Source organism: Nomascus leucogenys, chromosome 11 (assembly GCF_006542625.1).
Source record: "Nomascus leucogenys isolate Asia chromosome 11, Asia_NLE_v1, whole genome shotgun sequence".
NCBI classification, from domain to species: Eukaryota; Metazoa; Chordata; class Mammalia; order Primates; family Hylobatidae; genus Nomascus; species Nomascus leucogenys.
In genome coordinates, this window is record NC_044391.1 from 93742356 (window position 1) to 93765660 (window position 23305).

General features: G+C 40.3%; 1 protein-coding gene across 1 annotated transcript in view; it reads right to left on the reverse strand.

Moving 5' to 3' along the window:
- Positions 1 to 1216: 1216 nt before the first annotated feature.
- NCEH1 (neutral cholesterol ester hydrolase 1) overlaps positions 1217 to 23305 on the reverse strand; it is an 81615-nt gene continuing 59526 nt past the window's right edge. Inside the window, exons 2-5 of the mRNA XM_003256470.4 lie at positions 18337 to 18565; positions 16069 to 16138; positions 6475 to 6646; positions 1217 to 4653 (exon numbers count right to left, since the gene is read on the reverse strand). Coding sequence (XP_003256518.1) covers positions 4036 to 4653; positions 6475 to 6646; positions 16069 to 16138; positions 18337 to 18565 — 1089 coding nt within the window. The 3' untranslated portion in view covers positions 1217 to 4035. The remainder of the gene's footprint in view (positions 4654 to 6474; positions 6647 to 16068; positions 16139 to 18336; positions 18566 to 23305) is intronic.

Here is a 23305-nt window from a genome sequence, read left to right on the forward strand (position 1 = left end):
CCCTGTTCTAAGTGCTGAGAAAACAGGAAAGGCCAAGAAAGACAAAGTTCCTGCCCTTGTGGAGCTTGCAGATAAGCATGGGGAGCCGAGAAAACAAGCACATACATACAGACATGATCATCAGAAATGAGATGGAAAACAGCAACAATCAGTGTCGCAATCAGATGAGAGGGCCAGGGGATGGGGACAGGGGTGGTGATTGGGAGGGCTGGGCAGACTGGCTGGCTGAGGTGGACTTCTCTGAGGCGGGGGCATTTAATCTAAAATGCCAACAATGAGCCAGCCATGAGAAAATCTGGGAGAGGAGCCTTTCAAATGAAGACACGTGCAAATGATGTCACCAGCCTCTCTCACTCTGATGACACAAAATGTACTGACAGCACTGAGCTACCATGTGTGCCTATCAGAAATCATATTTACATTTCCAATATTTTGGATTTGAGATGTCTGGTACTGATATCCATATCTTCTAGATGTTTCAATAGGGGGTCCATTAGAAAATCTGAGTTATAAAAAAATTAAAAACATAGGGGATAAAGAGAGAATGAAAATAACAAGAAAAGCAATATTAAAACACACATACAGTTTACATTTAAATGCCCCAAAGGAGATGTGTTGGAGCTGTTTGGGGATCCATCCAGCCACATATAACCACACACCAAGAGGTTTTGTTAGGGAACATGAAAGTAACTGTTACAGAATAGGAAAACCAAATTTACACACTTGTATGTGGATCATTTAGAATATAAACAATTCACTCTGAAAAAAAGTTTTATAAGTTCCTCCGGTATTGACATAAACTAAGCATAATAAACTCAAGTGTGAAATTATTAGATTTATTTGTAATGACAGGGTCAGTTTGAGAACCTGCCTTCAGGAGTGATAGTGATGCTTTGGCTGAAACAATTCAGCTCAAACTCTTGGCATTATGATCATCCTTTCCTAACATGTGTATTGAAGGTCCCAAAATAGTCCCAGGGCCTGCCTGGCTTTTATGAATATTCTAGCCAGTCCAAATGAGGGCAACACATACTGTATCCAGACATGAAACAAATGTCATCAAGGAGGCCACTGAACCACCTCTCTAAAGGAAAGACAGCTGGAGTACTCCACTGGGCAGAAGATTTGGAAAGAATTGTGGCTAGCAATTTGGCATACAGAAAGAAGAGAAGAGAACACTGTTTTCAAATGGGAAACAGAAAATGAGACGGGGAAATGAAAGCACATTCCCAGATGGAGCAATTTTATTTCCAAACATGATTCAGAACAGATATATGCTTTGCTACCTCCACACTGGATTTTCATTTTATAAAATATATTTGCTATTAAAATCATTCATAAAATCTACCTTCCCCTTCGTAGTGGGAAATAAGCAAAGTCAAAGGTTAAAAGGTCATGCATAAAATAGATCCACCAAGATAATTATATAAGAGTCTTAAATTCTTCACAAATCAATAAAACATTAATTTATACTTCACTATACAGCACTTCAAGGTTTTTCTTTATATATTAATGTTTATATTTCACAGACAACAATTTTACAAAAAGATTATCATTTTTTTCATAAAATAGGAAAACAAAGCCACAGTACTAAAAAAAAAAAAAATCCATCTGCAGAGTGTAAACATTTTTTATAAGAATACAAACTAAAAGAACAATGAAACTCAAGTACTTTATCAGAAACAGTAGTTGACCTCTTTTTTCCTTTACTCCCTTTTCATCAGAGAGAGCCTTTTAGAGATCCAGAATCATTTGTTGTCTGCAATTACTATAGGCTTTGGCTCACAATTCTGGGGAAAAATGCCAATTGAAGGAACCCTGCATATACATCTTATTTTCTTTTTCTTCGAGACAGACAACCTCAAAGTAAGGTCCAAATATTGGTTCCTTCAAATGGTGTCAAAAAGAATAGTATTATATGAGGAGGATAGTTATCATAGAATAAGAACTAAAATCCCATTTTTTTTAGGAAAAAATGATGCAGGTGTCTGTGTATAAGGAACTATGACCTACCAAAAAACCACCACATGAGAAGAGGCCAATGTAATTTGCCAGTCTGACAAGACAGTTGGTATTATAGGTGGAAGAGACCTCAAGGATCACATAATTCAGCTCTTTGATTTTAGTGGGAGGAAAGACGAGGCCCAGAGATGGGAAGTGGCTTGCCTAAGTACATTAGCAAGTTAGCTTCAATGGTTATTTTTATACACACATAGGCACACATACATACTGTTGCACTGACTTCTGTTTTGTACATAAAATGCTACTGGCTCATATAATACATCAATAAGTATGCAACTTTTCATTTGTTATTTCATTGCTGGAAGTGGGAAATACCCAGTCTTCCCAGGAGTGAAATAGTTCTACTTTCTCTCCGTGGTGCCCTGTATCATTATTCAGCTCTACTGCTGCTCTCCGCAGCCCCTACAAGTAGCATGGATTGGGGAAGAAGGAAGGATGGCAGGAAGGCAGGCAGAGATCCTCAACTCAAATCAGAATTGGAGTGTCTTGTTGTGTCAAAGATGTTCCCACTGTCAGTGAAGACTTTACATGAAGTTAAGCTTGGGCTGTTGAAACTTCCAGACCTGGCCGGAAGGAGAAAATGGGGGATCTAGGCACCACCAGGTGCCAGTGTACACCCTTCACTCAGAACATGAGCTTGTGTTCCTCTGACCCTAAAAAGTGGAGATGAGCAGTGTGTGTCTTGCCTAAGCTACTGAACTATAAACTTAGATGACTTTACTAGGTGCAGTCATAGTTTCTAATTATTTTAACTTATATATGCATATAAACATGAAAATATTTATGCCTATGTTATAGTAGTATTAATAGCTATTATATTATTTCCACAAAATTACATGTGGTTATAACTGTAGGGAAGGTTTTAAAACCCTAAGGCAATTTTTTAAAAAATACCATTGTTTTTAATATTTATTATGGACATCTTTCTGAAAAACCTTAAGTCTAGCTATGTATATTAACATTAAATAACTTAAAAAAATAAACAATACATTATATTGTAGCAAAATAGCTCCATTTTAAAGCCATAGAAGTGAAAAAATTGAGTTTTCAAGAATAGACTAGACCTTCTAAAGGTATTTTTCACAATTTTGAACTAATATTAAATGTATTTTCTTTTTCGACTATGCCAAATATATTCACACTGCTCTTGGTACTTTATGTCAGAAGTGTTTTTATGTGAAACACTAGGTTGTTTCATTTGTCTGTTTTTACTTGCTCTATAATGAAAAGTTTACTCTAAATCTAAATAAATTTGCTCCCAAAGATCTCCCCAAGGAGAAGGGGGACAGCATAACCAAAAAAAACAACAAAAACCTAATGATATATAGATATCCAGTGCATGCGACTTCATATTTTCTAATAATAGTGGTAGAAAGTAACTTTCAAGTATCCCTGTAATCCAACCGGACTTACAGATAGCGATCTCATAAAACATTCTAGAGGAAGAAAGTCCTTTGAGAAACTTGTTCTTTCTAGAAAACCTTTGCCAAAATTCCCATAGGAAACAAAACCATCGATTCACAAAAGACCAGAGGGTACTTGGTCCCCAGTACTGACCTGAAAGTGCACGCATTTAATACTGCTCTGAACTCAAGGTTAACTCTAGCAGAATTGAGGAGTCCTTGTTTTCTTAACTTATTAAAGGTCACTCTATCATCCAGAGCTGGAAGAACTGCTTCTAAAAAGAACGTCCTGATGAAAGCAGGACCCAAAGCTATTTCCAGTTCCTAGTCCTGCTTTCTGTAGCTGTAGGTATGAGTATAGTTGGCTAAGATAACAAGAACAGAGAGATTGGCCCACTCTGGGAACCAAATTTAGATGTTTTGCACTTAAGTTAGTCAAATTCATTTTTAAAAATTAGGTTATCATAAAGCCTTCAGTTATGGCATAGAGATTCCAGAACTCGCAAGTAGAGGGGAATGGGAGGAAGAATTAGTCAACTAAAAAGTGCATGTCTTTCCAATAGGTGTAGGAGGTCAAGAGGGGCTCGAGGCTTCTGGAAGTTTTGCTCCTTTACAGGTTTTGATCTAGCCACTTGATGTAACTATTCCTAGTCCGGATTCCCACTGAGAAGTTGGTGGGCCAGCTAGTGAAAATCATACATCCGTGAAAGCCATCCTCAAAGTGATCCAGGGTCACCTCCACGCCGGCACTCTCCAAACGCTTGGCATACATGATCCCATCGTCTCTGAGGACATCATGCTCACACGTCAGAATGTAGGTCTTTGGGAGGAGCTGCAGCACAGCCTGGTCTGCAATGAGTGGGGCGGAGCGGGCATCCAGCAACTGAGGAAGCTCCTGGACAATCCTGGCATTGCCTGTGGTCTGTACAACAGGCTTGTAGTTCTTTGTGAAGGATGCAGGCAAGAGGGATGTCCAGTTTAGACGGGCCCTGAGGGCAGCAGCTTCTTCCACATCAAGTGAAGTGTGATTGTTAATGATCATTGCCTGCACAAAGTCATAGTTGCCTTTGAAGTAGTCCACCCAATACTTCACCATGACATAGCGGGGCAGGATTGGGGTGTTCACATTTTGCTGATAAGATGGTGTGTTAAAATCTAAAGCTTGAAGAACTGGATAAATTAAAGCTTGTAGTTTGAGCTTATTTTTTAGGCTGGCATCTTGAGTAAACTAGAGAGGAGGAAGCAAATACATTATTTCATTTTGCATGCCTTCTTTTATAGGAACCATACCCTATAGAGTAGCTTAATGTGTTACTCTGAATCTGTCAATGGTATAAGTGTTACATTTCTACCAGGCATTGTATAAATAATATAGTTTAAAAAATAATTCTCTATCATTACCATCACCACCCTATCAAGCTGCTAGATATTTAACTAAGAAAGGTATGATGTTTACAACTCACTTTTGAGTGAACCCTGTACTTGTATCTATCTTTAGGCAGTTAAGACACCTGGGTATCATGAATGGATAATGTGTGAACCTTATTTAATTTTTTATTCCCTACAAAACCCCCAAAAAAGGTCATGGCTTCCTAGGGAGAAAAAAAATTAGTCTTACTCTTCCAGAAGAGAGGGGCAGAAAAAACTTAATAAACAGATTATGAGACTCCTGAGTGTTTTAGTAGGACCTCAGGGTATGCCTTCTGGTGAGCATCTTCACGCTTGGTGAGACAGAATTTAAATAGTTCTGGCAATGCACCCTCCATTCTACATAATGAGCATATGCCACAGAGTGAAGTTGTCATGGGAATGTGAATGAGTCCCCTACCTCAACAGATCTCAGTCCCCCCACGCCTCCCCACAGTGTTAATATTGCCCCATTTTGTAATTCTAGTGTGCAAAATTATATATTTGTCGTATAACATCTAAAAGAAAGCTAACTAGTCATGAAGCTTCATAGACAACTAAATGATCTTCAAGGTAACTGTAGCCATACACTTCTGCTTCATACTTGGACTTTAGAAACCCATTCCCAGGTGAGATGTGACTGCTCTCCAAAAGCAAGAATGGTCAGTAAATAGTACTTAGAATATGTGCCACAAATTGTATACACATCACCTCACTAAGTCCTTGCAACAGCCCTGCAATCAGATGACATTGTCCTCATTTTTCTGAGGCTCAGAGAGGTTAAGGGACTTATCCAGGGCCCCGCAGCACTCAACTGTGGGTCCTGGGTTAGATCCCAGTGCTGTCTGGCTTCAAAGCCAAGAATGTTCTCTCCACCGAGCCAAGACTCTCTTCTGACCATATTTGGATGGAAAACTTGCCAATGCCAAACGGAAAATCAAGTTCTCGAATTATAGCAAAAGAGTTAGAAGCCAAGGTACATCATAATTAGAATGACAGATGGTATTTGAGGACACCAAATGAAATTTGGAGGTGAGAAGACAAAGATGTCTTAAGTTACTTCATCCATAACCGGAAGAAAATGTGCTTTTTCCCACTTGCCAAAAAAATTGGGGTGCTATTAGAGCTAGACATAGTTTTCAAAGAATTCAACCAGGTAAAGCTCATAGTAACTTGTAAGACAATATTTAAATGGCTGAATCGTTTAATTTTTTTCTTTTACATTAAAAAAAAGTTGGGGAAACAAATTTTAAGGTTTTAATTTAGCTCAAAGTTGTAAGGAACAATCTTAGGAACTGGAATTTAAGCAAAAATACTCCGCTTTGCAAGTCAAACATGAAAAAGCAGGGGATACTGGAGTTCCATACATAGCCCTGAGAAGCAAGGGATGTCAGCCCTTCTCTAACACTGACTGTAATCAGGGACTTTACAAAGACTCATAGGTGACACTTCCTCCAATGACCCGTCTTCCTACTTCAACAAGATCTCTGAGCTCTACAAGTGTAATCGCATGAACAATTTGGCCATCTAGTGACCAGCCCACCCAGCTACGTGTTTGTCACACATAATGGAGGGTGTGTTGGTCTGCTGGACCTTGTCATACACTGCTCAACCCACCAGCACCTTAGGACAGTGGTGTTACCTGTTGTCCAAGGGCAGCAGCCAGATTTCCACCAGCACTGTCACCAGAAATGCAAATTCTGCCTGGATCAACCATATACTTCTGTAAGACTTCTGGCTTCAGGAAATACTTTGTGGCCCGTACAACATCATGAATTTGCTCAGGAAAATAAACCTTTGGAACTAGCCTGTATCTGTAAAAATAAAAGTTGTATTCATTTAAGGCCTTCGCCAATTTTTGGGGACATTTAAAGTTTAGATGGAAACTGGTTCTTTTAAATCTGGAAATAGAAAGAAATTAATTCAATGGACTTATTGTATGAAAAAGAAAAAAAACAAAATATAAAAATAAACCATTTTCTTGCAAATCAAATACTTAGTTTAAAATGTGATGATTTTGTATTAGTAATCGTACTATTTTTCTTTAAACTATCAGCCACCAAACCAAACCTACTTACCACCAAGAACAACAAAAATAAAACTTCAAAGTAAAGGGCAGATGTTCATTACAAAGACATGGATAACACCGTAATAGATTTTAGAATGTTATTTCTGGAAGTCAGCATTCCATTCATAATGCCTCTGGGTTAACAGGTGACTTGGCAGCATTAACCACTTCATTGATCTCACATTTAATGAGTCCATCATTTACTTTATATAATAAAATTGTACTTCACTGGCGAGGTCCATACTAGCCTGACATTAAACCCAAGAAATATATTCACTACCTGGAAGATTGTAACTAAAAGGCCAGTTGTTAACCCGCAAAAGAGAAGCTAAGTTTTCCAGACAGCCTAGAGCAGGCCCTCGGGGATACTTCTGGGGCTCCTCCAACTGGCCCCACTTCGCAAGATCAGAGTCCTTTGGAATCCTACTCTGTACACCTAGTAGAATTCATATCCCCTTAAGATTCCCAAAAAGCTCTGGTTTTGTCAAATGCCCCACCCATAATATTATCTTACACATCTACATTGGCAATCTTGGTTTAGAGTTCCATCTCACTCTCTACTCCCCTCTTTTGCTTATTAATTCTCACTCATTCTTTAAGCCTTAACTGGAGGGTTTGGCCTCCTCCAGGCCACCTTTCTTGGTCATATCGCCACTTGCTTCTGGTCTTGAACTGGCTACCATTCCTTGATATTTCTGTGTGCCAGGGTATGTCACTCACTGTTCTTATTGGCTTATATGAAAATTATTTGTGTTTTTCCTAAAGATTGTGTTCTCTGATATCAAGAACTGTGTTTTATTCATTACTGTGTTTCCAGTATCTGCCAACGTGAGGGGCACATAATCATCCATCCAATAAATCTTCTTCATACCTTCATTTTGCAAACGAAGCAACTAAGGCATACAAAAGTTACTCGATTTGCAAAAACTCAAAAACAGACCAAAATTAAGGTAGGATAAAAACTATTTACCTAATTAAAAATTAATAACAGTCAGTGAAGACTCAAGACTTTTGATTTCCATCTTATAATTAGCATACTGGTTTTCACAAACTAATTTTTTCTAAGCTACTCTAAATAAAGACATTTATTTTCCACCATCTAAAATCCAGCTAGTTGGGCTGAGAGCGGTGGCTCACACCTGTAATCCCAGCATTTTGGGAGGCTGAGGCAGGTGGATCACTTGAGATCAGGAATTCAAGACCAGCCTGGCCAACATGGTGAAACCCCATCTCTACTAAAAATACAAAAAAAGGGCCAGGTGCGGTGGCTTAGGCCTGTAATCCCAGCACTTTGGGAGGCAGAGGCAGGCGGATCACCTGAGGTCAGGAGTTCGAGACCAGCCTGACCAACATGGCGAAAACCCATCTCTACTAAAAATACAAAAATTAGCCAGGCATGGTGGTGGGCGCCTATAATCCCAACCACTTGGGAGGCTGAGGCAGGAGAATCCAGGAGGCAGAGGTTGAACCCAGGAGGCAGAGGTTGCAGTGAGCCTAGATGGTGCCACTGCACTCCAGCCTGGGTGACAGAGCAAGACTCCACCTCAAAAAAAAAAAAAAAAATAGCCGGGCATGGTGGTATGCACCTGTAATCCCAGCTAGTTGGGAGTCTGAGGCATGAGAATCACTTGAACCCAGGAAGTGGAAGTTGCAGTGAGCTGAGATCATGCCACTGCACTCCAGCCTGGGCGAAAGAGCAAGACCCTGTCTCAAAATAAAATAAAATCCTGCTAGGTAATTAAACATCTTGACATTCATTGTAGATAAAATCAAATGGACAAATGTTTGTGAAATACATTGACAAGTAGTGAATGTGGATCTGGTCATTCTGGAATTACCACATTTTGAAACTAAATGCAATAAAAAAAAAACTCCCTTAGTGGAGGCAGAGCTTGCAGTGAGCTGAGATCGCGCCACTGCACTCCAGCCTGGGTGACAGAACGAGACTCTGTCAAAAAAAAAAAAAAAATTTTCCCTTAGTGTTTGCCATATAGCAGAGAAAATAAGCTTTCTAATTTCTTATTTTTCTATCTGGGGTGGTCAATTAATCGTGCAAAATGCTTTTTTTTTCCAGTTGATTTTTCACTATGTATGAAAGCTGCTGCTATATAATCTATATAATTCCATTTGAGCAAAAAAGCAGAATTACGCAGTTTTGTCCACTAGATGACATCATTTCATGATTCTTTTTACCCCTAGTTCTTGGGGTGGGGGGGTGGGTCTCAATTTTTAATCTTCAGTATTACCAAGCTGAACTTTTAATTTTAATAAAAACAAATGTACTTCATGAATCAAGTTGTAAAAACAAAGGTTATTTCATTTCAGCAATATCCCACATATCACAATAAACTGTTTCCCTGGTTGCCCAGATGGTCAGAACATATCCGCTGTATCCATACATCAAATAAGTTGAGTTTTTAGATGTTATTTCAGAAAAGGCCTGAGACACTTTGATCAAAGGAAATTAGTAATCTAAAAAAACATGCTACCGCTCAATCTTCTCAATTAATAATTGGCTTACATAATAGGATAAACATGCTTAAAAACAAACAGGTTATGATGCAAGAGTGTTCCTGGTGCCATAAAGATCCATGGCCTAACCCCTCTCCTTATCTGTTTTCACGCTGGAAACGTTCTTCAGTTTTACTCAATAAAAATGGACACTTTTGGCCAGGCGTGGTGGCTCACCAGCACCGGGCGTGGTATAATCCCAGCACTTTGGGAGGCCAAGGTGGGCGGATCACAAGGTCAGGAGATCAAGACCATCCTGGCCAACATGGTGAAACCCCATCTCTCCTAAAAATATGAAAATCAGCTGGGCGTGGTGGCGCGTGCCTGTAATCCCAGCTACTCAGGAGGCTGAGGCAGGAGAATCGCTTGAACCAGGGAGTTGGAAGTTGCAGCGAGCCAAGATCATGCCACTGCACTCTAGCCTGGTGACAGAGTGAGACTCCATCTCAAAAAAAAAAAAAAAACAAACAATGGAGACTTTTTGTAGACTGGAGAATATCCTGAAAGCAGATATTTATTAGGTTACCTGGTATAAGATGAACTTTCAAAGTAGCTTGAAATTCACCTAAGAAGTATACCAAAATTTTGTAATATCTAGACACAGAAAGCCAAGAATCAGGAGGAAATTCATGGGTGTTACAGCCAAATAAAGCATACATAAATATATCTGCTCTCTGCTGCTGGTGCTCAAAGCTACGTCCCTGCAAAGTAGTGAAAGAGGGTTCTGATGTTCAATATTTAAAAACTGCAGATCTTAAAGCACCTGATACCTAAATATCAAAGATGTTATATCATATTAATATTATGGATGCATATATATTCCTCAGTTTGCCCAACTCACTTCAGGGAGAGGATGACTCTGCAATGCCAGGTGGATTACCTATCTTTATCACTGTATGTACCTCCCACTAGAAGAATAAAATTTGGGATAAATTCAGGCATGAGGTTTAATCAAATTAATGTGTACAGTCTGTAAAAATGACCATATTCCTGCTGGGTGAGGTATATTGCCAAATGTTCTACGGACCTATGTTGCTCAAATCTCAAGCAAACTTCTGGGTTTAGGGATGAGAATGTGAGGCTCAAGGAAAATGTGTAACTTGTCTATAACAGCTTGAAGTGGCAGAACTGGGATCTGAACTCACAACTGACTTCAAACCTATGCCCCTAAGCCCCGAATGACACCAATGTGCTAAGAGGGTTGAAATGCGCATTCTTTCTCAAAATAACCTAACCTGGAAGCCACGTATACAGCCTTCTGCTGTGGAAAGGATGCCCCGTTCTCTTCGTGTAGTGCCAGTTAGGTGAAAGATACATGCGGTATTCTGGAATAAAATTATACTCCTAACAGATTCAGCAGGAGAGAGGATAAGCCTCACTCCTTTTCCAGCTTTTTTACTTTTAACCATCACCCAAGAAGATCTCAATAGATTCATTTTGGGAACATAAAAGAGTTAATATTCCCCACTGTCTTAGGGATATTTTTAGTAGGGGATATCCAAAACAAATCAATAATTAAAACCAGATTGTGCTCTCTGAGTGAGACAACTCCAGAGGGAGAATCTATTTATTCCGCTAAGAGAAGTTTCCTTTCTACTTTTGCATCACAAGGTCAAAAAACAAAAAAACAAACAAAACAAAACAAAAAAAAAAAGAAGCTTCCTTTCTTCCCTGCCCCCCTTATTTTTATTTTATTTTATTTTTTATTTTTTTTTTGGGACAGAGTCTCGCTCTGTTGCCCAGGCTGGAGTGCAGTGGCCGCAATCTCGGTTCACTGCAAGCTCCACCTCCCGGGTTTACGCCATTCTCCTGCCTCAGCCTCCAGAGTAGCTGGAACTACAGGTGCCCAGCTAATTTTTTGTATTTTTAGTAGAGATGAGGTTTCACCGTGTTAGCCAGGATGGTCTCGATCTCCTGACCTTGCGATCCACCTGCCTCGGCCTCCCAAAGTGCTGGGATTACAGGTGTGAGCCACTGCACCCGGCCCCTTGCCCCCTTTAAGAGACAGTCTTGCTCTGTCACCCAGGCTTGAGTGCAGTGACACCATCATAACTCACTGCAGCCTCAAATTCCTGGCCACAAGCGATCCTCTCACCTCTGCCTCCCTAAGTGCTGGAATTATGGGTGTGAGCCACTGCATCCCACCCAGAAGCTTCCTTTTCATTAAAAGAACATATAATAAAATTGTGCTCGAGGGGAAGGAATGTGGATGGATAACTGTTTCTCTAAAACTGCACCATTGCACTCCACCCTAGGCAACAGAGTGAGACTCTGTCTCAAAAATAAATAAATAAAAAATAAACTAGAGGTAAAAAAATACTCTTATTATAGTTAAACTGCACTGAAATTTGTAAATATATAATAAGACCTTTCTAGATTATATACATGAGGATACATCTGCAAATCTTAGATATAAGATAAACATTGTAATGTATTTAACAAATACTTATTGTGCAATTAATATGTAAAAATAGTATAGCATTGTAGAAGCTACTGAGTAGGAGGCATGGCTTTTACGTAGTTTTTGTACTCAAGGACTTCACCTATTGGTCATTTGATCTGTCCCCAGACCCTTGAGCCAGCATGAGTGACATGAATCATGGAGTCCCAACTCCTGGTGCTCATATGAGGTGATTCTATTACCAAGGCTGCTGGAACCCCTGCCCACCAGCTTCCTCAGATAAGAACCTTCCCCAATGCCACAATCCACATGAAAGAATAGCAAAGCCATGATGCCACTGCCCACTCTAGAGGGCCTCAAGGCAAGGAGCTGCTGGCTCCAGACAGCCTCTCTTCTAGAAAGTGGAGGTCCAGAAGGACCAAGGGTCCACCATCCTCCTAAAGACTCTTGGAATCATCCACACTTACTTCTGTTTTCCTCAGTCGTCCCTCCATCTGTCTTTTCTCACATTTCATTCCCTCTCTGCTCTCTGCCTCGTCCCTCCCTTCCCAAGCCCTCCTGTTACACCACTTTGGTCTTCCATGACCAATCCACTTTTTCTAATGAGGTTCTGCTCATTCTTAGGGATTTGATCCAAACATCACTTTCTTTAAGACACCTTTTCTGACCCTTTAAGCAAGGTAAGGTCTTGCCTGTTAGATGCTCTGTTACTACTTGCCCTTCTACTTCCCATCACTTATCACACTTTTAACATTACTTATTCAAGGTCTTTCTCTTCTAGATCATAAACTCAATGAAGGCAGGAATTAAGTCATTCTTACATTGTTACATCACCAGCATTTAACACGGTAACTGGCACAAAATAGGAATCCAGTAAATATTTATGGAATAAAAGAAAGAAGAAAGAAGCGAGCCACTGAGATCCCGTTCTGAACTGCTTTTTTTTCTTTTTTTGTTTTTTTTTTTTTGTTTTGAGACAGGGTCTCGCTCTGTCACCCAGGCTGGAGTGCAGTGGTGCAATCTCAGCTCACTGCAGCCTTGATCTCCCATGCTCAAGCAGTCTTTCCAACTCAGCCTCTCGAGTAGCTGGAACTACAGGCATGCACCACCATGCCTGGCTAATTGTTTTTTAACTTTTTTGTAAGACATGGTTTTGCCATATTGCCCAGGCTGGTATTGAACTCCTGGACTCAAGTGATCCACCTGCCTCAGCCTCCCAACGTGTTGGGATTACAGGTGTGAGCCACTACACCTGGCCTGAACATTGTTTCCAAGAGAAACACCATGATCATATAATGTTGGCTGTCCCTCAACTAGAGCATAGGTTATAAAGTGCTCTTGGGTTAGCCTGAATCCTAACAAGGATTACTATCTCGCTATTTCTACAAAAAAAAAAAAAAAAAAAAGTACTGTGAGTTCCAAACATGCTGATAAATAAATGTATAAGTTGTCCTTTTCATTCTATAGGCTAGATAGAGCAATAATCCTCCAGACTCAGCTAGCGCTTTTGAATATCTGAACTCCTTTTATATCAATTGTCTAAAATGATTCTCATGATAACTCTCTGCAGTCATTATCCCAACTCAGCATGCATTTACCCAGCATGCACACTCCAAGCCTTGCACTGAGTTCTGGAGATGCAAAGGAAGGAAGGAAGACGTGATTTCTGTTTCCAGGAGTTCACATTCTTTTGTTTTTGCTTTGTTTGTTTGTTTGTTTTTTGAGACGGAGTTTCACTTTTGTTGCCCAGGCTGGAGTGCAATGGCGCAATCTCAGCTCACTGCAACCTCTGCCTCCCAGGTTCAAGTGATTCTCCTACCTCAGCCTCCCAAGTAGCTGGGATTACAGGCACGCGCCACCACGCGGGCTAATTTTGTATTTTTAGTAGAGACGGGGTTTCTCCGTGTTGTTGATCAGGCTGGTCTTGAACTCCCGACCTCGGGTGATCCACCTGCCTCAGCCTCCCAGAGTGCTGGGATACAGGCATGAGCCACCACGCCCGGCCTTTGCTTTGTTTTTTAAAAAATAGGGTCTCCCTATGTTGCCTATGCTGGACTCAAACTCCTGGGCTCAAGTAATCCTTGTACCTCAGCCTCCCAAGTAAGGCACACCACCATACCTCACTCTTTTCCCAGTAGCTCACATTCTAAACATATAGGAAGGGTTCTCAAGCCCATTTTGCACATGAGTTTAAATGACCTGCTTGAGGTCACCCAGTCATGAGTGATGGAACTTGACTGCCATACGCTCATGCCTCCCATCTGGACACCATGTTGTATAGATTAGGAATAATGCAAAGTTTAAATCAAAGCAGTCCCTTCTAAATTTTAGCCCTTTTCAAAAAAATCTTCTTAAATATGTCTTATTCTTCTGTGTCTTATGATAAGCCTGACAATACCCATTTTACTTGAGACAGATGCTGATAAGGGGAGAAGGGAATGGAGGAACGGTTTAGGGCATGTCGCCAAATAGTGATATTGAAGCCCGGAGGGTAGGCCCTGTGGTGAATGGAAAATCTGCACAGTGCCAACTGAAGCAAGCTCAGCTTCCCTCCTTTTCTCAGGCCTGCAAGGAGCTGGGGCTACACAAGAAACCAACTGAATGGCCCCTGAAACTTGTTCCTCCACACCAAGCTGTAGGGCCTTATCTCCTTAAACATCCCCTGTGCTTTCCTCTGGCCAGCTGCTCAGGCCAGCTGCCCAAATCATTTCCTTAAAGGTTCCTGTATTACCAAACTGCACTGACAACCCTTGAGTAATCTGGGAGGCCTCGCTGAGAGTCCAGAAAGGTCCAGGTGCAGTAGCTGCTTCCTCAGCAGATTTGGCTCCAGCTATCTGGACTCTAGGGCTTTTGGGTGACTCTAGGGCTTTTGGGTGACTCTAGGGCTTCTGTCAACGGGGTCAGAACTGCCTCAGTGACTCTGAGCAGCCCCTTCCAAGAGACTGCAGAAGAAAAGATCCAGTTAAATCTGGAGTAGGAGCAAGGAGGTGGTGCACCATGAACAGGAGGACAGCTGACAGAGAGGCAGAGGGAAGAAGAGAACTGAATGAGCCTGGGGCAAGAAAAAGTGGTTGGTGTCATGGCCCTGCCACTCAGCATTATAAGCTCCCTTCAATAGTGGCTTGAAACCGGATCAAAAAGTTCCAGAGACCTCGGGAACTATCTGACTTATTCCCCTCTACCCCATCTATGCAACGAGCTAGCTATCTGGCCTTATGCACATTACTTAGCTTTTTGGGTCTCAATTTCCTCACTTATGAAAAAGATATCAAAATATCTTGGATGTTTTATATGAGAATCAAGGTGCTTCATTCATTCGTTCCATAAATATTTACTGAATGCTCACCATATGCCAGGGATGTTTCCAGGCACTAATGATTCAGCAATAAACAAAACAAACAACAATCCTGAAATGTTTGCCTTTATAAAATTCATATTGTCTATTTCCACTAATTACAATAAACATATAATAAGTCAAATATGTAATTTGTCAGATATTGATGATAGCTTTGGGGAGAAATGAAACAGAGGAATGTGGGTTGCAATTTCACAAAGGCTTGTCAAAAAAAGGCTTGGCTGAAAGGATGGTATCTAAACAAAGACCTGAAGAAGAAGAGACACATGTGCAAAAGCATTTGCACGATGCCTGGCACAAAAAAGATGGCATGATTTTTGTGTTGTATTATTATTATCATCACAATTGTTATAATTATTATTCACATTCTTCTTAGTTGCTCAGAAAAGTGGCTTATACAGAACTGATAGAGACAACTCAAAATATTAATATTACTACTATTACTACTAACTACACCATTAAAATTTGTTGAACACGTATTTCTATTCTCAAGGTACAAGTCATAGAACCTGACTCTAAGAGAGCAACTTTTTCAACTCTTGGCTGTAGAAGAGATTCTCTTAAAATCCTTAATACTTTTTAGATTTAAAAAGTTAGTATTAAACTTATATGTTGCAGGTAACTGATTGCATACTTCTCTAGGTTTTTAGTTAATCCTTTTTTTAGAAGTTTTCAAAACTAACGGTGAAAAGGTAATTTGAAGTGTTATAAAGCTAGTTCAATAAATTTTGTTATATCAGAAATCATTTTTCTGATTATGCTGAGTGTGACTTTGGGCAAATCTCTTTGCCAACTCGAGACCTTTATTTTTTACTTTATCACTTGTAAAACAAAGTAACTAGACTGATATCTAGAATTTCTTTATAAGAAAAATTTTCTATGACTAGCATTAATTACTTACTCAATGGAAACAATGACAGCATTCAATTCCTCAGCCATTGCTGTACACAGCTCATCATAATACCTGATTTCTAAAAGACACAAAGGGAACAATCATTACAAAAAAGGTCATTTAACACTGCCCACTCGTAAATTCTGCTAAGTGTGAATTGTTTTTAGGCTTGGAGCTAATACTAAAAACAAATAATAAAAAGCAAATATGAACAAATAATAGAGTTACATGTACACATGAAAAATTAAATCTGATTTCTAATAACATGCAACTACTATGTAACAGGAAATGCATAGTTTAGTTTTGAATATATTACTATCTAAATATTTATTTCGTAATGGACTATATGAAATGCACCAAATTAATCCTGATTTTATAGCTCTTCAAATGTATATATCTTTCTGAAAAAAAAAATCACAGCAAATAAGCAGTCTCTTCCTTAGAATCATGCAATTTTAGGCTGGGAGTGGTGGCTCATGCCTGTAATCTCAGCACTTCAGGAGGCTAAGGAAGGAGATCACTTGAGGTCAGAAGTTTGAGACCAGCCTGAACAACATAGCCAGATGCTGCCTCTATAAAAAAATTTTTTTTAATTAGCCAGGGATAGTGGTGCACGCCTGCAATCCCAGCTGCTTGGAAGGCCGAGGAAGGGGGATCACTTGAGCCCAAGAGTTTGAGGTTACAACGAGCTGTGATAGTGCCACTGTACTCTGGCCTGGGTGACAGAGTGAGATCTTATGTCTAAAAATAATAACTTAATTAAAAAAATTTTGCTCTTTTAACACTTCATTTGCTGTAGTTCAGTAAAGTGATCAATTTGAAGAATATGGTATTCTCTTTAAATGAACACATAAAAAACTAGAATTTTAGGAAGTCTTAGCATTTCTTAGCGGATCCAAAGGTCTGCAGTAACAGAACCAATTTAATATGTAAGAATTTAATCCTTAATTGCTCTCAGTAAATTAAGATCTATATTGTGCCAACTGAGAGCCAACTATTTCCTTATTTATAGGGTTTCCAAGACAGTCTTAGAATCAGAAGCTTAAGAATTACATAGATACCTGTTATCTCCACCTGCTCAAGTTCTTCCTCAGGCAGAAGTGATCAGTCAAAATTATGCAGAAAAGGCCAGGTTGACTCTTGTAATCCATGGCATTCCTGGCACCCATACCTCCTGTCCTCCAGTACAGTGTTTTTCCTGGCAAGCGTCCAATGCTATAGACTCAATCTCTTTTAAGGCAGAAACTCCTTCTTACTCATTTTTGTATCCCTACACCCGAGCACACCTTAGACTGACCAATGGTCCAGACTTGCCCCCAACTGTTTGAGCTTTTGCACTGAAAGATCTGCAGCTCAGCAAACCCGTTGGTCTCGGGAAAACCTACATACTCATGATCAGCTATTGAAAATGTGAAAAAAAAATCACTGAATAAAAGAATAAACAACGGATAGGGAATTAAATAAGATTACTAGAAAAAGTCAAACCTTCTGACCTTTGTTGCTTTAAAAAAAAAATCACATAATGATAAAATAAACAAAACAAGTGGCCATTGCTTTTAAACTAAGGGGATGCCAAAAGCTCTGGACTGAAGATGAGGAAGTAGCTCCATGATCATTTATTAGCAGAGACAAGACCCCGACTTCCGCCTTGGCAGGCTCTCTTCCGGGCGGCTCCGTTTGGCTGCCTGCCATTTTGAATGTGTTCTACTCATGAAAATCATCCAAATCTAAAGAAAATATTCTTGAACTTCGCAAGATTGTTTCCTTTGAATGGTTGCATACATTTTATATTTTAACCTTTGCTTTCATAAGCAGATAAAATGTTAACATGTGTATTAAGGAATACCTGGTCTATTTCATAGAAATATATCTTCGAAACACAAGTTGGCAAAAGAGGCACAGATGATTCCCCATATGCGTGCCCGGTGAAACTTCACCTTGTTTTGGTGCAGAAAGCTGTATCAGCACTGCACAATAAGTTAGTCTGTGATGTAGATCATAGGAAATATTTTTACAACAGCCTGAATTAACAAACAAACAAGCAAAAAACCTTTACACAGGATACCCATTTAATTTATCACCCAAACCAGGACCCTTTTGAGAGTGAAAAGGGGGCACTAGTAATAATTTTGCTGGGACAACAGGGTTAACTGGGACCATCCAGGGGAACCAAGATAAATGGTCCCCTTCTTTCCCACTAAGAAAGCCAAACTCAATTACACATCTCCCCCAAGGCCAACCACAACAACAAACCATCTGAAGGTGACCAGGACATACTTGCACTTGCCAAGGCCCAGCCTCCTCCATGGATATAAACGACGCTGCGTTTCAGTGGCTCTTCGGGCTTCGGAGGGCCTTCAAACACTCTGACTTCCACACCATCAAAGTCTGTGTCCCTCACCTTCACTTGGGCAGAAGACCACGCACTTTTTTTGCCAAAAGAAACAATGATAAAATTCAGTGCCAGCAGGTGATGGCTCAGTCCCAGGTAGTGGATCAGGTTACTCTGCAGGGCGAGGGAGGAAATAAAAGAGGGAGGGTGCACGTCAACTTGGCATCACCAGAGCTGCCCTCACCAACTGAGTGTCTGAATTCCTACAAGCAACTGCCACTGGACTGGAGGGCTCATTGAGCCCTTTTAATACAAAAACCAATTGTATTTACCTTTTGCTTTTGGAGTTGACAAAATATTTTCATACATGAGATCTCCTCAGGTATCATCAGTCCCATTTTATTGAGAGGGCTTAGAAAATAACTATGCTTATTCACTTCATTGGATAAGTGGTAGTTCTGGGACTCAAACCTAAGATTAGGTTTGAATTCCAGGATTCAGTACCTTTTTTTTCTAAAGTATATCACAGTTCCAATAACATACTAGGAGTAAAGAAATAATACTTTATTTCAATGCAAATAAAAGAGGAAAATTTTCTATTTAATTTCTTTAAATTCCTTTGTAACTTATATATTTGAGTGTGTCTTATTGTTTAATTTCTTTAAATTGCTTTGTAACTTCAATATATTTAATTGTATCTTTAAGTGTGTCTTGTCCTTTTGAAAGGAGTGTGTGAGAAAAAAGAAACATGGTCAACGGAGGCCCTGGCATTTAGAAGCAGATCAGCTCAGACATAACCAGAAGCTTTTTAGAAATGAGGCAAAGACCATACTGCCTGATGGTCTCTTCCCTTCTGAACCCTCAGGGCATCAAGCTCTGCATTAAGTGTTCGCAGAAAGTTATTTGGTTGCAGAAGGAACATAGCAAGGAGACCTAATTTACCCACCAAGCAAAGACACTTCTGAGTTGATTTCCTTCTCTACACTTTCGCAAGTTCATCAGGAAGGGGAACAGCTGGAGAGTAACAGTGCTCTTTTGTAGACTATGAAACAGAACACTGGTGATTAATGATCATAAGATCAAGGAAACAGTGTTGCTAGCAGAAATCAGGACTATATGATGTCTGCAATGTGGCACCCTACAGCTTCTCAGGCTGTGCACAGGGCACGATGGTACACCTTGAAGAGGGTCCGTGTGTGCTCATCGCCTCAGCCTCTGGGCAAATTCCTGAGCCCTTTACCCCAGTGTCCCATATAGACATTATAACTGTGTGTGTATATTTTATATATATAATATATATATATATGTCGTGTCATTAAAAGAGTTAGAAAGCACTATATTATAACAGCATTAGCAAGTGTTAATGAAAAACAAGAACAAGAGGCAATTAATCAAATAATGAACAGCTATTTCAGGAATTACTTTAATATTATTTGCTGGCAAGTATAAGCAGCAGCAGAGCAAATGAATATTAAGAAAATTCAACTTCTACATGTGCCCTGACATCTACTGCCCAATTTACTGAACAAGTTAAAACTGTTCATGTCTTTGATACTAATTTATGCATGTGCACATGCACATATGTGTGCACACATGTACCTGCACAGAGGATTCTAACTATCAACTTTAGTTCTTTGGTAAATTGGAAGAAGGCAATTACCATTCGAGTTTTGTGGTAAAATGTTAGTCTAATTTAGAGAATATTGAGATCTGCCAGAGAATAGCTAAGAATCACTGTATTTCCAAAGTTTCTAGAGTAGATATAATAAACCCTTGTTAACGCCATTATCAATTAATAGGGAACATGCAAGCTCCATTCCACTTGTCACAGGACAAGTAGTTTGACCGTCATGAAATGATGAAATATGAACAAAGAAATGTCAGACCTGGCTCTGTTATATTATGAACTGCACTTTTCTTTTTAATTAAATGAAGACTTTCTTAAACACTTGAGACAAATTACATGAGTTTCTTTAACTATATGAAGCTGTAAAACAAGTGAATTGTCTTTATATGACAGATATGAGAAGACTGTACATTTTATAAGAGAACCCACCTCGAGTTTCCTTTATGTAATGCATGGTCTGAGTACATGTGGGTTTGACTCAATTTGTTCATACCTTTCCAGAAACATCTCTCCACGTTAGCTTATGTTTCGCTTGCATTCACAGAATACCTGAACAACCATCTGCATGTTTCCAATAGCAACACGGTGGTGTGGGGGTAGAAGTGCTGATTAGAAAAGGGACAATTTGGCTGGGTGCAGTGGTTCATGCCTATAATCTCAGCACTTTGGGAGGTCAAGGCAGGCAGATCACCTGAGGTCGGGAGCTCAAGACCAGGCTGGCCAACATGGTGAGACTCCATCTCTACTAAAAATATAAAAATTAGCCAGGGCTGGGTGTGGTGGCTCACGCCTGTAATCCCAGCACTTTGGGAGGCCGAGGCGGGCGGATCACGAGGTCAGGAGATCGAGACCATCCTGGCTAACACAGTGAAACCCCATCTCTACTAAAAATACATAGAAAAACTAGCCGGGCATGGTGGCGGGCACCTGTAGTCCCAGCTACTTGGGAGGCTGAGGCAGGAGAATGGCATGAACTCGGGAGGTGGAGTTTGCAGTGAGCCGAGATTGCGCCACTACACTCCAGCCTGGGTGACGGAGCGAGACTCCGTCTCAAAAAAAAAAAAAAAAATTAGCCGATCATGGTGGCACATGCCTGTAATCCCACCTACTCAGGAGGCTGAGGCAGGAGAATCGCTTGAACCCGGGAGGCAGATGTTGCAGTGAGCCGAGATTGTGCCACTGCACTCCAGCCTGGATGACAGAGTGAGACTGCCTCAAAAAAAAAAAAAAAAAAAAAAAAAGGGACAATTTGTTTACGCAGGGTAAAAGACAGGAATATGAAAGGGTAGGTGGATGAGTAGAAAAAGAATTTAGAAAACTGCTACAAGAAAAACTGTGCTAATGTTTACAATTGTATTGATAAATTAGAGTTATACTAGAGCCAATATGGAGACTGTTTGAAAACTTGAAAATGGATATGAACAGTAACCTGTTGTTAATTACTTTTCTTGTTCCTATTATAAATAATAGCTATCACTGCCTGAGTGCCTACAGTGAGTGCTAGGGTAGGTTGCTGAATTCTGGCTACTATTCTGTGAGGTAGGTACTATTATCTTGCTTACAGAGAGAAGAGAAAATAAGCTTAGAGATTAAGGAGCCAGTACAGAAGCTGGATTTCTAAAACCTTGAGGGGGCTGCAGGACTTACAGAACTGCCCTAGAAATGTTGGTATAGATCAGTGTGGGCCATGGAAGCTGCTCTGAGCCCCATCCAGTATGGGATAACATTTGCATGTCTATGTGATATCGTGTGGAATGATAAACTTGTGAGTATCATCTAACATTTTTTTTCCTCAAATATCTTTCCCTTAGCTCTTCTCATTACTCCCCTCCTACCGTACTGCCCAGAAAATAAACTCAGTAGCCACACCTTTCTATAGTTGTTACTTCTTTGAAGGGCTATGAGAAAAAAAAGCAAAGAAACAGGAGTTCCTTCCTTCCTTTAGATTTTTAAAAACCTGTATCTTTTGGAGAACCTTTTTTTTTTTTTGAGATAGAGTCTCGCTCTGTTACCCAGGCTGGAATGCAGTGGCGTGATCTCGGCTCACTGCAACCTCTGCCTCCCAGATTCAAGCTGTTCTCGTGCCTTAGCCTCCCAAGTAGCTGGGATTACAGGCATGCACCACCACTCCCGGCTATATTTTGTATTTTTAGTAGGGACAGGATTTTGCCATGTTGGCCAGACTGGTTTCGAACTCCTGGCCTCAAGTGATCCACCCACCTTGGCCTCCCAAAATGCGGGGATTACAGGCGCGAGCCACCACGCCCGGCCGAGAATCTTTTAAAAAATAGGCATTGATTTAGAAGATTACATGATGAATAAGAAGTCTCCTAGAATAGAAAGTGATTTCCCAGGCTCGATGGTAGAACAGGGGAAGAGTAAATATTGCAGAGGAAATGAGGACTGTATGGGTAAATATCTGGGAGCCAATGAAAAAAGAACCCTGGGGTGCAAAAACTCCCAGATAGGTCTGTGGAATCTGAAGCAGCTGACCTGTGCCTCATGCCCAGACAGAACCCTGGAAAGAGGCAAGATCTTGGGGAAGAGTAGATGCAAGGTATGTCTACAAAGATAATGCCTCAAATGGCCTTAGAGCCCCAGGCTCCAGCTGGTGAGGGAAAAACAGAATGATTCTGTGTACCCAGTGAAAGCATAAATGTAACAGGGTCTGCATGAATGTCTTGCAGATGGACCTAAGACAATCTGTCTTTTCTCCACAGCCCATTATATGTATCCAAGAGTTCAACAGGAATAGAAATGAGTGCTAATGGATTTGAAAGATCTACTATCTTACAGATAAGAACAAAGGATATCTCAGGACAAACTGTAAGGTCAAACACCAAGGATCAGGTGGAACAGTGATGTGGGCTGAGGATGAGTGATACCCAGATGGCTTCCCCAAACCACAGTGCCTCAGCACTGTATAAGATCCTCCAAAACCTAAAAGCAAATAGTGATGAGTGGGAATTCCTAAACTCACTGGGAATAAGTTTCCTATCTAAAGGATGAAGGCTTAAAATATAGATCAAGTTATATTTCCTTGAGCTTATGAAATCAGATTCAGAGTCACACAAGTAACATTCTGGAAGTAATAAAGTTTCCTGAAACCTCTATTTCTTTTTTTCAGACAGAGTCTCACTCTGTTGCCCATGCTGGAAAGCAGTGGCATGATCTTGGCTCACTACAACCTTTGCCTCCCTGGTTGAAGCGATTCTCCTGCCTTAGCCTACCAAATAGCTGGGATTACAGACACCCACCACCACACCTGGCTAATTTTTGTTTTTTGG